Source organism: Mustela lutreola, chromosome 8 (genome assembly GCF_030435805.1).
Source record: "Mustela lutreola isolate mMusLut2 chromosome 8, mMusLut2.pri, whole genome shotgun sequence".
In the NCBI taxonomy this organism is placed as follows: Eukaryota; Metazoa; Chordata; class Mammalia; order Carnivora; family Mustelidae; genus Mustela; species Mustela lutreola.
This window is the reverse complement of record NC_081297.1, coordinates 5,388,019-5,400,659: the sequence shown is the minus strand read 5'-3', so window position 1 is coordinate 5,400,659 and position 12,641 is coordinate 5,388,019. Positions and strand designations below refer to the sequence as shown.

General features: G+C 52.8%; 1 protein-coding gene and 1 long non-coding RNA gene across 3 annotated transcripts; one reads left to right on the top strand and one right to left on the bottom strand.

Annotated features, from left to right (window-relative positions):
- Positions 1–636: 636 nt before the first annotated feature.
- LOC131838051 (uncharacterized) lies at positions 637–10,820 on the bottom strand. 2 transcript variants are annotated; one of them, XR_009356446.1, is made up of 5 exons: positions 10,735–10,820; positions 8,559–8,648; positions 2,562–2,700; positions 1,284–1,415; positions 637–770 (listed from the first exon to the last, which is right to left on the bottom strand). It is a non-coding gene; the product is annotated as an uncharacterized LOC131838051 (long non-coding RNA). The 2 variants fall into 2 exon arrangements; XR_009356445.1 differs by lacking the exons at positions 637–770; positions 1,284–1,415; positions 2,562–2,700 and having other exon boundaries at positions 8,136–8,648.
- A 114-nt stretch (positions 10,821–10,934) lies between these two features.
- On the top strand, positions 10,935–11,817 carry LOC131838050 (malignant T-cell-amplified sequence 1-like). Its single transcript, XM_059183696.1, has one exon. It carries the CDS (start codon positions 11,072–11,074, stop codon positions 11,615–11,617), a length of 546 nt encoding a protein of 181 aa, XP_059039679.1. The 5' UTR covers positions 10,935–11,071; the 3' UTR covers positions 11,618–11,817.
- Positions 11,818–12,641: the final 824 nt, after the last annotated feature.

Here is a 12,641-nt window from a genome sequence, read left to right as displayed (position 1 = left end):
GCCAGCGGAGCAACAGGAGCAGGAAGGGGACACCCAGGGGTCATTCGGACCCAACAATGACCTTTCACTAATGAACTTCTCAGAAGCGGAGGGCGCTCTAAGACCCTCTCATTGACTCATTTGGCCACTGTGCCCCGCAGTCATCCCGGTGACCCACATGAAAGGACCCACATGGCCCCTTGCCCACCAGGAGCTCCCTGTCCACAGTGGGAGATGGACCAAGACAAGAAAAGGAGCACATGCTATAGGGAGATAAGCAGGGTGCTGGAGGTCCAGCCAGGAGGTCCAGCCAGGAGGCCCTCGGTAGGCCTAAAAGGCCACGAGAGTAGCATTTATGCTGTGACCAGAAAGACGAGGAGCCAGCCCTGCACACGTCCGGGATGAGTGTGCTGGGGGGGAGCTCCCAGGCGGCTGGGACTCTGTTGGGGCAGGGTCCACCTCTGAGCTCATAAGCAAGTTATTGGGGAGATTCAGTTTGGACCAAGATTTCAGGTCTTTTAAGTCAGCTGATCTGATCTCAGCCCCCATTTGGTTCTTAGCAATAGGAACCAGAGAGACCCACACGGAGGGACAGAGGGAAGGAAGGAACACAGGAGAGAGCAAGCAGGACTGAAGTCACAACGTTTTGTCAATCATCTGTCAATCATCTTGGAAGTGCTATTATCACTCCTCAGTGTCCTACGAGAGCCGGGAGCCGTAAGGGAACAGCGGACTCATCTGTGGCCAGCCACGTATCCGGAAGATGTCACTAGTGGAAAGGCAGGCTGAAACTAGAAAGCAGTAAAGCATTCCTCAGAACCCAGTGCCAGAGAAAAGGTTGACCCGTCAAAGTCCCATCACTGCCTACCTTAGCCTAGTAGTACTGATCCTAGGAATTTATCCAAAAGAAGTTCGTGCATAGTTTTTTAAAGATCTGTTTAGAAGCAGACTCATTACAGTGTCCATAGGCTATTCCCTGGAGGGCCGTAGCCTAGCTCTTCCTGCTCCCTCCAGGCACAGACCCCTCTCGGTGAACACAGCACATCTAGGGCAGCTCAGCCGGGCACAGGGATGACCATGGACATGCTCCATCTAGGGGAAGTTCCCAGGTGCAGCAGCAGGACCACTTGAGCTCCTGTGAACGCAGCAGGCTTTTGCAAGGTATACAGAGGGGGCTCAGCAAAGCTGCTGGAAGGGCAGAGTGTCAGGCTGGGGGCTTTAGAATGGGAAAAAGTGCTCAAACCCCATCTACGTTTCCACCAGGAGTGGCCCCAACCCATGTACCCAATAAGCTTAGCTTCTACCTTGGCCTGTGGTCGGTGGAAAGGAAGGAGGAAGCTCTCCTTTCCCTCAAGGCAGGGTCAGGTGGAGTCGGCTTGGTCTGAGGCTGGGGGGTGAGGCCAGGGTCTGCAATGTGTCTGCCCAGACTGGGGAGTCTGCTGAGCAGAGAACATCAGTCCTCAAGAGGGGACATCAAAAGCACAAGTATAAAAAAATATATAAACTGGCTTCATAAAATTTAACATTTTGGATCAAAACATAGTATCAATAAAGAGAAAGACAATCTACTAAATGGTATAAAATACTTGCAAATAGTATTTCTAATAAGGGGCATTTGTGGATTAAACAACTCTTTCACCTCTATAATATAATAATATAAAAATTCCACTTAACAAGTGGGGGAAGGATCTGTGTATGACAAATCCCCTGAAGCAAATACACAGGGGTGGCTGGGTGGTGACGTTGGTTAAGACATCGGACTCTTGGTTTCAGCTCAGGTCTGATTGTGGAATCATGAGGTCAAGCCCCACGTCAGGCTCCGAGCTCAGCAGGAGTCTGCTTGAAATTTTCTCTCTCCCTCTGCCTCCCCCAACCCCCTGCACTCACTCTCAAATAAATCCTTAAAAAAAATGGCCATATAAGGAAGGTATACACATATTGCACATATTATAAACATAATTATTTTTTAGGGAAATGCAAATAAAAGCCACAATGAGATACCTCTTCACATGCAAAAAGGACATCTATTATTAAAAAGACAGGTATTGAAGTTCTGGTGAGGACACGGAGAAATTGCTGATTGAAATCTAAAATAGCAGTCCTTTGGGAAACAGGTAGTTCTCCAAAAAGGAGAACATAGAGTTACCACGAATCCAGCAACTGCACTCGAAGGTATGTACCCAAGAGAACCAAAAGCACGGTTTCGTGGATTCGTGGTAACTCTATGTTTTCCTTTTTGGAGAACTGCCCGTTTTCCAAAGGGCTGCTATTGTGCTCTCCATCACTATCTGTCTCTGTCTCTCTCTTTCAAATCAATAAATAAAATCTTAAAAAGCAAAAAGAGCAGCCACACAATATAAAACAGGCAAAGATATTAAAATACACTTCACGGAAAAGAAATATAAACAGCCTTACACACATGATGTATACTCAGTCATGACGAAATGACTAAATCCAAAAGATCACAAGGATCCCCGGAAGCTGTGTAGAAAGAGGAACTTTCTTCGTCGTTGATGGGAACCCTAGCTGCTCTCCCAGGGCGGCGGTCTGGCCGCATGTATCAAACTTACAGTTGTAGTCACGTTTTGATTGAACGGCCGCAGCTCAGGCAATCTGTCCCATGGAAACGCTTCTACACCTGACCTTCCTCAACGGTTATGCCCTGCAATGTTCTTCACAGGAGCAAAAGACTGGAAACCACCCGGCTGCCTTCATCAGTGTCTGGTCAAATGAATGACGGCCATCCACGAGAGGAAACGCGGTGTGGGGAGCGCGGATCAGATGAGGAAGAAAAAGTGAAGAGTGAAACTTCTTTCTGATGATTTGTGAAGATGGCCAGCCCCATAATCCCTCCAGCCCCACCCAGGTTCGTCTCGAGCTGCTGGACCAGGACGCAGGGACATTCTGCTAAACCTGGCCATGGGTCCCAGACGAGATTGGACAGCGCGTCTGTGACCGGACTGCCTTCATTTCAGCCCTGCTCCAATCAGCTCCATGCAAGCACTTTAGCCCCATGTCTCCAGAATAGTGTCTTGCACACAGTAGGCACTTACACATGTACTGAATCAGGGTCATCCTCCCAACAGTCCTAGGAGGTGGCTGCTCTTATGTTACAGACGGGAAAAAAGCAGAGATACAAAGTAGTCTTGGGTGAGTTGATGGACTCTCCACCCATCCATCCAACCATCCATCATCCATCCATCCATCCATCCATCCATCCATCCATCCATTCTTCCTTCATGTATTCAGCACCCGTGTACTCCCCCTTCAGTGTGCAGGCAGGAACTCTCCTGACTTTCAGAGCTCACAGCTCAGCAGGTGGGGTGACATTGGCCCCACAGCCAGGAAGGGGGGCAGCTGCAGAGCTGCACCTCTAGCACAAGCTCTTGCCCTGCTCTGGAGGGAGAGGAAGCTCTGCTAGCATCTGCTCCCAGCATCAGCCGAGAGTTAGAGCCACCTCTGGTCCTAGATCCAGACCTGAGCATGCCCATCACCAGTCCTGTCCCCAGTTCCGGTACCATTGCCAGAATCCAGCGTCAGCCACGGAACCAGGGCTGTTCTAGAAGCAGCCTCCCCAAGACCACCAGCGACAGAGCCAGTGCCAGCACTGGAGCCGGGTCCTGGGCTAGTTCCAGAGCCACCACCATGTGCGTCTCGGAATCAGCTGTGGTGTCCCCTGCCCTGTGGAGCCCCCGTCTCCCGGCATCTGCCCTTGAGCATGCCAGCGCCTGCGCTAGAGCTGTCTTTTCCTCCTTCACGATGACAACTTGGTTTTTAAATCTTCTTCGTTGGAGCTTATTAGATTTTATGGTTTAAAATGTACACGTAGTGAATATTTACCTTTTAGTCATTTTAAATCGTCTAACTCAGTGGCATTAGGTAAATGTTCAATATGCTGTGAACCCACCACCACTATTTCTAGAATGTTTCTCAAGGCAAATCCTGCATACATTAATGCAGACCCCCAGACCCCACCAGTCTCCCCATGCCCGCTTCCAGCTCTGGGGGATTCCAGAGCTCTGCTCTGGAGCCGGGGGAACTTGGCTCTGTGCATGCGGAATGGGGAACACTGGCACCAGGAAGGGTCCCAGTGCTCACAACCCCCACCCCCATCTCCTTTGTTTCTAGGCATTTCCTTTTCCCAGGCCTGCAGCCACCTCCTGAGCACAGCAGACCCTTCCTCTGTCCCAGCAGAGCTGAAGACCCCTGACAACGTGAACCTGTTCTGCACCAAGAACCCTATTGCTAACTGTGCCTTTGTCCTAAAAGTTAGACTTCCACCAGAAGGGCAAAGATGAGGCATGGAGCTCAACCCTCCCTCACAGGAAGCAGAGGGGGCTCAAAATTGCCAAGGGTTCCTTCTCACTGATCCCTAGTGCTGGCCAGGATGGGGCCTGGCAGGTCAGGCAGCCAAGTACTCACAGACCGCAGCGTCCCCGACACCCCACCCTGGCCTCGCTAGAGCCCTCCTTACCCAGGGCCCCGCCAAGCCCGTGCCCCGTGGAACCCTTGTCTGCAGTGACCCTCTCCGTGACCCCCCAACCCTGACAGACCCATGGCCAAAGCTGGGCTCAGAGGCCATCTGCTCGGTGAGGGGGGGGTGGGGGTGGGAGAGGCTCCCATGCACAGCACAACTGTGGGGTCCAAACGCCTGGGGCCAGGTCTTGCAAAAGCAAGTGACCACGAGCGCTGGTGTCCCTGCTCATCTATAATGGGATAAACTCACTGAGTGCCCAGGAAGGGCCCCCTAATACCAGTAAGTACTCGCCACACTTGTGCACCTGTCCTTCCCCTCTTACCCCAGCGAGGGAGGGGCTGGACCAGTGTTCCCAGGGCCTGCCAGGGAGACAACGGGAGGAGGTGCAGAAGAGGCCGAAGGGGCCGCCTGACCTTCTCCCTGCCTGCGTTCAGGTTTCCCTGACCCAGAGTTGAAGAGCTGGCCCTGGGGGGTTGACTCTGGGGACCAGTCGTGCCAGGCAGGAGGTATTCCAGGACTCCGGCCTGCCTGCTGGGGCTAGGGCGGCCTGCGGGTGCTAAGGGTTGTGAGGTCTCCCCGCAGTGGTCCGTGGGGAGTGCCGTGGCTGCCAGGCGGGCCGCCGCTGGTGCGTTGAATGCGCAGGAGCATGGCAAGGCGGGGTCTAACGCCCGGGTGTGATGCACACACTGTCGGTGCTGCTGGTGGGCAGGAGCCTCGGCCACCCCAGGGGGTCCCCTTCGGTCTGCACGTGGGCAGGAGACCGTGCACATCCCTCAGTGCAGCCCACTGAGCCCATCCGTGGTCTGGGAGCCCACACCACGTCCACACTACCAAGGGAGAGGTCACAAAGGTCTGTGTCCAGCCCTCCTGAGATAATCGGGAAACTGAGGCCAAGAGAGGCAGGAACTGGCCTGGGGCGCATCCGATGGCCAGAGTTTAGAGAAGTAGGGAGGGCTCTGGCTACCCCAGGCCACGACTCAACCCTCCTGTGGGGTTTGCATTGGAAATGAGAGCCCCTAAGATTCTGAGGGAACTCCGCTCACCTCCCCGGTGTGGGGGCCCTTTCCTCTGCGCTTGCCCACGAGAGCACCCTTCTACCCCTTCACCTGCATGTCTGCCATGGAGAGAACATGGCTGGAACCTGCGAGAAACCTAGCAGTGTTACCTGGGGGATGGAGCAATGAGGTGGAACATGTAATCAAGAACATTTGGGCTATCGTGAGATTATTTTTATGATATACCTAACTTCTTAATTTTTAATAACCGTTCCTAAGTTGAAGCAATGTGGAAAGAGGCATTTTATAAATTGAAGTATAATTAACATACAGTGTTACGTTAGCTTCAGGTGTATAACACGAGTCCACAATTCTAGGTTACTCAATATTCATCAGGGTAAGAATAGTCCCCAATTGTCACTCAACTTTATTACAGTATGGTTGATTATACTGCCTATGCTACTTGTCATCTCTGTGACTTATTTTATAACTGGAAGTTTGTATTTCTTTGAGAAGGCCAATAATGTAGAGCTAGCATGCATTTTTCAATAGACTTCATTTTATTTTATTTTTTTTAAAGGTTTTATTTATTTGACAAGCACAAGCAGGCAGAAAGGGGGAAGCAGGCTCCCCACTGAGCAGAAAGCCTGATGCAGGGCTCGATCCCAGGACCCTGAGATCATGACCTGAGCTGAAGGCAGATGCTTAAACCACTGAGCCACCCAGGTGCCCCTAGAATTCATTTTAGAAATAACTGCTTTAATATTGATTATTTAGAGAAAATTACAGAGAAAACTCAAATTTTAAATCACATAGGTACTATTTAGAATGTTCACCTGAACTTGGGAAATGTCTTATAATGGTAGAAATGGGTTTATTTATTTAGGAAAAATAATTGTATGGTTAAAATTTTTTTTTTTTTTTTTTTTTTTAACCTATATGACTAATACAGCACCAATCACGGGGACCTGCCGGCGAACTTCTCCTGCTCTCTGGTGGTCATGCCTCAAAATGCACACACAATTGTACACAGGTGAAGGGTTTGAAAGGTAGTTCAACGCAGGTGTGTGAACTGCACTTGTTCTGAACAGAATAAGTGTTGCAGATTTGAGGAACCTGAGAAATTTTCTCATTCAGGTTCCACACTTTAATTTAGCCCTGTCATCACTGTGTCTCGATTACACACTCCCTTGAGATTTTTTTTTAAAGATTTTTATGTATTTATTTGACAGATCACAAGTAGGCAGAGAGGCAGGCAGAGAGAGAGGAGGAAGCAGGCTCCCCTATGAGCAGAGAGCCCGATGCGGGACTCGATCCCAGGACCCTGGGATCATGACCTGAGGTGAAGGCAGAGGCTTTAACCCACTGAGCCACCCAGGTGCCCCGAGATTCTTGATACAATACTGAGTTGGGCCATCTCTTGACTATTTGACTTTGGCTTTATCCAAAGCTACAAACATTTTCTGTAAATTTTTTTACATCTATACAATAATCTTAGGCCTTATAAGTACTACATAAAGGGTGTTTTGCGAATAAATAAACACTAATAAATGTACTTATTCTGCATCTTAATACAAGTCCTTTGTATATTCTATTTCTTTATTCCTCGTAACCGCGCCACACGCCTTGTGAAGTATACACTGTACTCGTCAGATTTCACGGAAATGAAGCAACACAGGGAGGCTGACAGAACTTAGGAGGCCGTACAGCCACGGCTTGAAAATCAATTTGACTTTAGATTGTGCTGTAACTTTGCTCCTTCCTTTTAAAATCCATATATAGTTAATTAATTTTCAGTTGATTGTAAATTATTTAATGAGAACAAGTTGGTAGTGTGTTTCAGTGTTTTAACATGCTCATTTGTTCAAAGCAACAGTTGTGTGTCGTGTTTTTTCATACACTGATGTGAGTCACCTCACAGACCTCAAAGACCTAGACTCCTCTATAAAGTTTAAGAACCAGGCTCCATTTTCATTTTCCAATGAAAATAGAGGTTTTTTATTTGTTAACTTTAACTTTTTTAGATTTTTTAGGAATTTAAGGAGAAAACTAGCGCTTAGCATCCTCTTCCTGATAGATGCCAATTAGGGGCTCGACGGCCCAGGTCAAGTGCATCCCAGGAAAGAGTTACAGTGTACAGATTAGGTATATTTCTGATAAAAATGATTATTAACTTCGAAAATGTTTTCCATGGCTATGGAACTTCAGAGTAAACTTTCTTAGAGTCCCTTCTGTAAAATAACTTATTTAAAAAAAATTCCTTTGGGCATGTTTCTGATAAGACAGCTGCAGGTCAAATCAGCTCTGATAACGCTACTAGTCGTCCACATACAGGTCACCTGATCATGTGAGCCAGGAATGACTCTTCCTCCCTTGAATTTCTACATTTGGTTTATGCTGTTCATACAGCACTGACTTCACAAATAAAGAACAACAGAACAACCTGTAAGACCCAAAGAAAAGGAACTATCCTACCGGGATAGGATAGCACATAAATCTCTACATAACAGATGAGGTTAGCTGCTCATATGTTAACTGGAAATGTGTGACTCTTCATGGGATCAAAGTAATTGCAGTGAACTCTCAGGGAGGCATATTGGAGACTTGGCCATAAATAGGAAAGCCTAAGTCTGGCTGGTTGGGCTATGTTCTGTGTGAAGAAAGTATTAAAACAATCATGTAGCTGGTTTCATGTTAATTTAATAATTATAGCTATATGAAATACTGAAAACCCAATTATTTTAAGTTCTAATTCAAGCAGTTCCCACCCCAATCCCCAGGAGATGGGTATTCTTGTCACCCGTCCTTTTGTAATGAGTAAACAGAGATGCGTACAAGTTCAGTAACTTTCAGGATTTCAATCTGGTAAACGAGGGAGCAGGACCCATTCTGGGTCCTAGGTCAGGACATGAGCACACTGCTCTGCTGCCTCATTTAAGATGGTCTACCCTCGGGATTACCTTCTCTAATGTGGACAGGCCTCAACCAAGGCCTGAACAGAACAAAAAGGCTGACTCTCTCCTGAGGAGAAAGGAATTCTTCTTGCCTGACTGCCTGTGAGCTAGGACGTTGGTCTTCTCTTGCCTTTATATTGGGCTCAGACTGACCTACTACATTGGCTCTCCTGGGTCTCCAGGTTGCTGTTGACCATTGATGCTGGGACTTCTTGGGTCTCCATAATTGTGTGAGCCAATTCCCTATGATGGAACATATTACGTGTAAACATGCAGCCTATATTTACTTGTATCTATAAGCATATACGTAATTCCATAAACTTACACATATAAATACATGTAATAATAATTTTATAATATGATTTTATGTATCTATCCTTTCTCTGGAGAACCCAGACTAATCCAGATTTTTGTTCTGAGAATGGGGATGGGGAGATATCTATCTATCTATCATCTATATCTGTATCTCTATCTATATCTATCTATCTCAACACAATGTGCTGTAAGCTGCCAAGAATGTGGGAATAATATTCTTTCCACTGTATATTCACCTCCTTTTACAATTTCTGCTGTAGGGTAGGCTTCCCAAGACTACACATATACTCACTGGAGAGAAGTGCTAAGTGAAAGAAAACAGATGTAAAACACACAGTTCCTGGGGCGCCTGGGTGGCTCAGTTGGTTAAGTGTCTGCCTTTGGCTCCGCTCATGATCTCAGGGTCCATGGATGGAGACCAGAATCAGTCTCCATGCCTGCTGAGCAGGGAGCCTGCTTCTCCTTCTGCCTCACCCCACTCCTGCTCTCTCTCTCACAAATAAATAAAATCTTAAAAAGAACATAACAAAACCCACAATTCCTGGCTTCAGGGGTCTCAGGTCTCACACTTACCCTTAGAATAGCGTGAGAAATCTACATGGATAAAATCTAATTAGCTGGGTGACTTCCATATTAATCTTCAGTGGGTACGGACCTAATACTGGAGTTTCACAATGTATGAATCCAAAGCTGATAAAACTGGCAAGGGAAGCAGATCCACAATCACAGCTGGAGATTTCAATACTCCGCTCAGCAACTGATAGACTGTGTAGACAGAAAACGACTACATCCACCACTGGGGCACAGTCACCACGTGCAGAGCACTGAACCCAAACAAAGCAGAATGCATGCACACTTTTCAGGAGCACTCGTAAGGTTCGCCAAGAGAAACCATATTCTGGGCCGCATCCTGGGTTTGGATGTCTTGAAAAGGGCAGACGAAATCCTACAGCATTTGCATTCTAGGTGGGGAAGCCTTTCTCCGCCTTGTTCAGGCAGAGAGAAACCAGAGGGGAGAAGGCTGCAGCCACGGGTGACAGACGGCAGGCAGATATCTGCGATGACACGTCCCTGAGCCAGACGTGTGGGAAATATGGGGGAGACATAGGGTGTGAGCCAGGGAGACCTGGGGTAAGGATGGGGTCTGGGCTTGTGGTGGCACCTGTACGTGGCAGGAGAGCCGCACCAGCTCTCTGCACCTGTCCCGGGACCTGCTCCCCGGCACCAGCAACCCCACACCTGCTCCTGGCACCTGCTTCCCGCACCTGCTTCCCTCACCTGCTCCGGGGACCTGCTTCCCCCTCTTGCTCCCTGGCACCTGCTCCTCGCATCTGCTCCCGGGACCTGCTCCCCGGCACCGGCTCCCCGCACCTGCTCCCCGGCACCAGCTTCCGGCAACTGCTTCCCTGCTCCCCGCACCTGCTTCCAGCACCTGCTCCCCGCACCTGCTCGCCGGGACCTACTCCGAGGCACCTGCTCCCTGGGATCTGCTTCCTGCACCTGCTCCCGGCACCTGATCCCCGCACTTGCTTCCCCCCAACTGCTCCTGGGACTTGCTCCCTGGCACCTGCTCCCGGGAACCTGCTCTCGGGCACCTACTCTCCGCATCTGCTCCCGGCACCTGCTCCCCTGCTCCCCTCACCTGCTCCCCGCACTTTCTCCCCCTTCTTGCTCCCTGGCACCTGCTCCCGGGAACCTGCTCTCCGCACTCGCTCCCCGCACCTGCTCCCCGCACCTGCTCCCGGCACCTGCTCCCCGCACCTGCTCCCCGGGACCTGCTCCCCGCACCTGCTCCCAGCACCTGCTCCCCGGGACCTGCTCCCCGAGACCTGCTCCCGCCACCTGCTTCCCGCACCTGCTCCCCGGGATCTGCTCCCCGCACCTGCTCCCCGCATCTGCTCCCGGCACCTGCTCCCCGCATCTGCTCCCCGCATCTGCTCCCCGAGACCTGCTCCCCGCATCGGCTCCCCTCGGCTTCCCGCGTAGGTAAGCGCAGGACGACGAATCCGCTCACCAGTAACAACCGTAAAAGCAGCAGCTCCCTCCATTCGTCTCTTCCGCCGAAGGAACGCCGCCTCCCGCTCCTCTTGCTCAAGTCCCGCCCCTTCTACCCCCGCCCCCGCCGGCCTCCGCGAATCAGCGGCCCCGGAACCGCCCGCGCCGGCGCGCGGCGCCCCGAGGGGCGGAAGCAGGTCGCACGCGGAGCCGTAAAGCGCGCTCCCTTCCGGTTAGCGACCGCCGCCGCGCCCGTCCCCGCCGGCCCTCCGGGAGCGCCTCCGCCGGAGCCTCGGCGTCTCCACGCGTCTTCCCCGCTCGGGCGCTTCGCGGCGGCGCCCGCCCCGCCGTGGACCATGTTCAAGAAGTTCGACGAGAAGGAGAACGTGTCCAACTGCATCCAGCTGAAGACCTCCGTCATCAAGGGGATCAAGAACCAGCTGACCGAGCAGTTTCCGGGCATCGAGCCGTGGCTGAACCAGATCCTGCCCAAGAAGGACCCGGTGAAGATCGTGCGCTGCCACGAGCACATCGAGATCCTGACGGTCAGCGGGGAGCTGCTGTTCTTCCGGCAGCGCGAGGGGCCTTTCTACCCGACGCTGCGGCTGCTGCACCGGTTCCCCTTCGTGCTGCCGCACCAGCAGGTGGACAAGGGCGCCATCAAGTTTGTGCTCAGCGGGGCCAACATCATGTGCCCCGGCCTGACGTCCCCGGGCGCGCAGCTGTACCCCGCCGCCGTGGACACGGTGGTGGCCGTCATGGCCGAGGGCAAGCAGCACGCGCTGTGCGTCGGCGTCATGCGCATGTCGGCCGAGGACATCGAGAAGGTCAACAAGGGCATCGGCATCGAGAACATCCACTACCTCAACGACGGGCTGTGGCACATGAAGACGTACAAGTGAGCGCCCGGGGCGGCCCCGGGCCGGAGCCGGAGCCGGAGCCCGAGCCGGAGCCCGAACCGGAGCCCGAACCGGAGCCGATGCCGGAGCCGGAGCCGGAGCCGGGGGCGCGGGGCTGCGTCTGCGTGTGTGTCCGCGTCCGCGTCGCGGCGTGAACGCGCCGATGCTCGGGGAAGCGAAGCCCAAGTAAAGATTTGCCAGGAGCCGCGCTGTCTGTATCTGTGTCCTTGCGCGCGTGCGGGGGCGCGTGCGGGGGCGGGGGCGGGGGCGGGGGCGGGCGCGCGTGCGGGGGCGCCCCGGGGAGGCCGTGCCCGCGCCCCGGCCGCGTCGGCTCCAGCCCAGGCGCAGCGCCTGCGCGGGGAGCCTGGACTCTGCAGAGCGAGGAGCGCGCTTGGGCGCCCGCAGGTGGGAGGAAGCAGATGCCCGCGGGGGGCCTGCGCGGCTCGGTCACCGGCGCCGCAGGGACCAGCAGGACGTCGGCGCCGAGAGCCCCGCAGGCCTCGGCCCCTCCCCGCCTGCTGCTGGGACTCGGCCCACGCTGCGCTCCGTTTCCCACGGAGACGCAGTCATTTAGGGGTGGTCGTGGGGCCCGTGGCCCAGTGGGGTCTTCCTGTTTAGGAATCCGCGGGGGCCTCCTCCCGGGGTTTTGAGGCATTTCTCCGGGCGGCCGTGTGACCTGTTGGGAGGGGCTGCTTGCAGAGCGCGGGGAGGTGAGCAGGCGCTGCGAGACGCGCGGGAGAGCCTCCCGGGGCGGAGGTCGGCCTGTGCGGGGTCGCTGTCGCCGCGCGCGTCACGCGCATCACGCGCACAGACACACACGCACAGGCTCGGTGAGCGCGAGGTCTGAGCGCGGAGCGCAGCGGTGCCCTCGCCGACCGACCCGAATGCCGGGACGCTCACCAGAGGACGACCTGAAGTTACGTGAGCTACAAGTTTCCGCATCAATCACTTCCTCTCGACTTGAGTTTTCCGAAATTTAAAGCCAAAGTTACCTGAGTCTTTATAGAGCAGCGTCAGAGATGCCCAA

Coding starts and splice junctions, on each gene's coding strand:
- LOC131838050 (XM_059183696.1), top strand. CDS start 11,072: ATGTTCAAGAAGTTCGACGAGAAGGAGAACGTGTCCAACTGCATCCAG.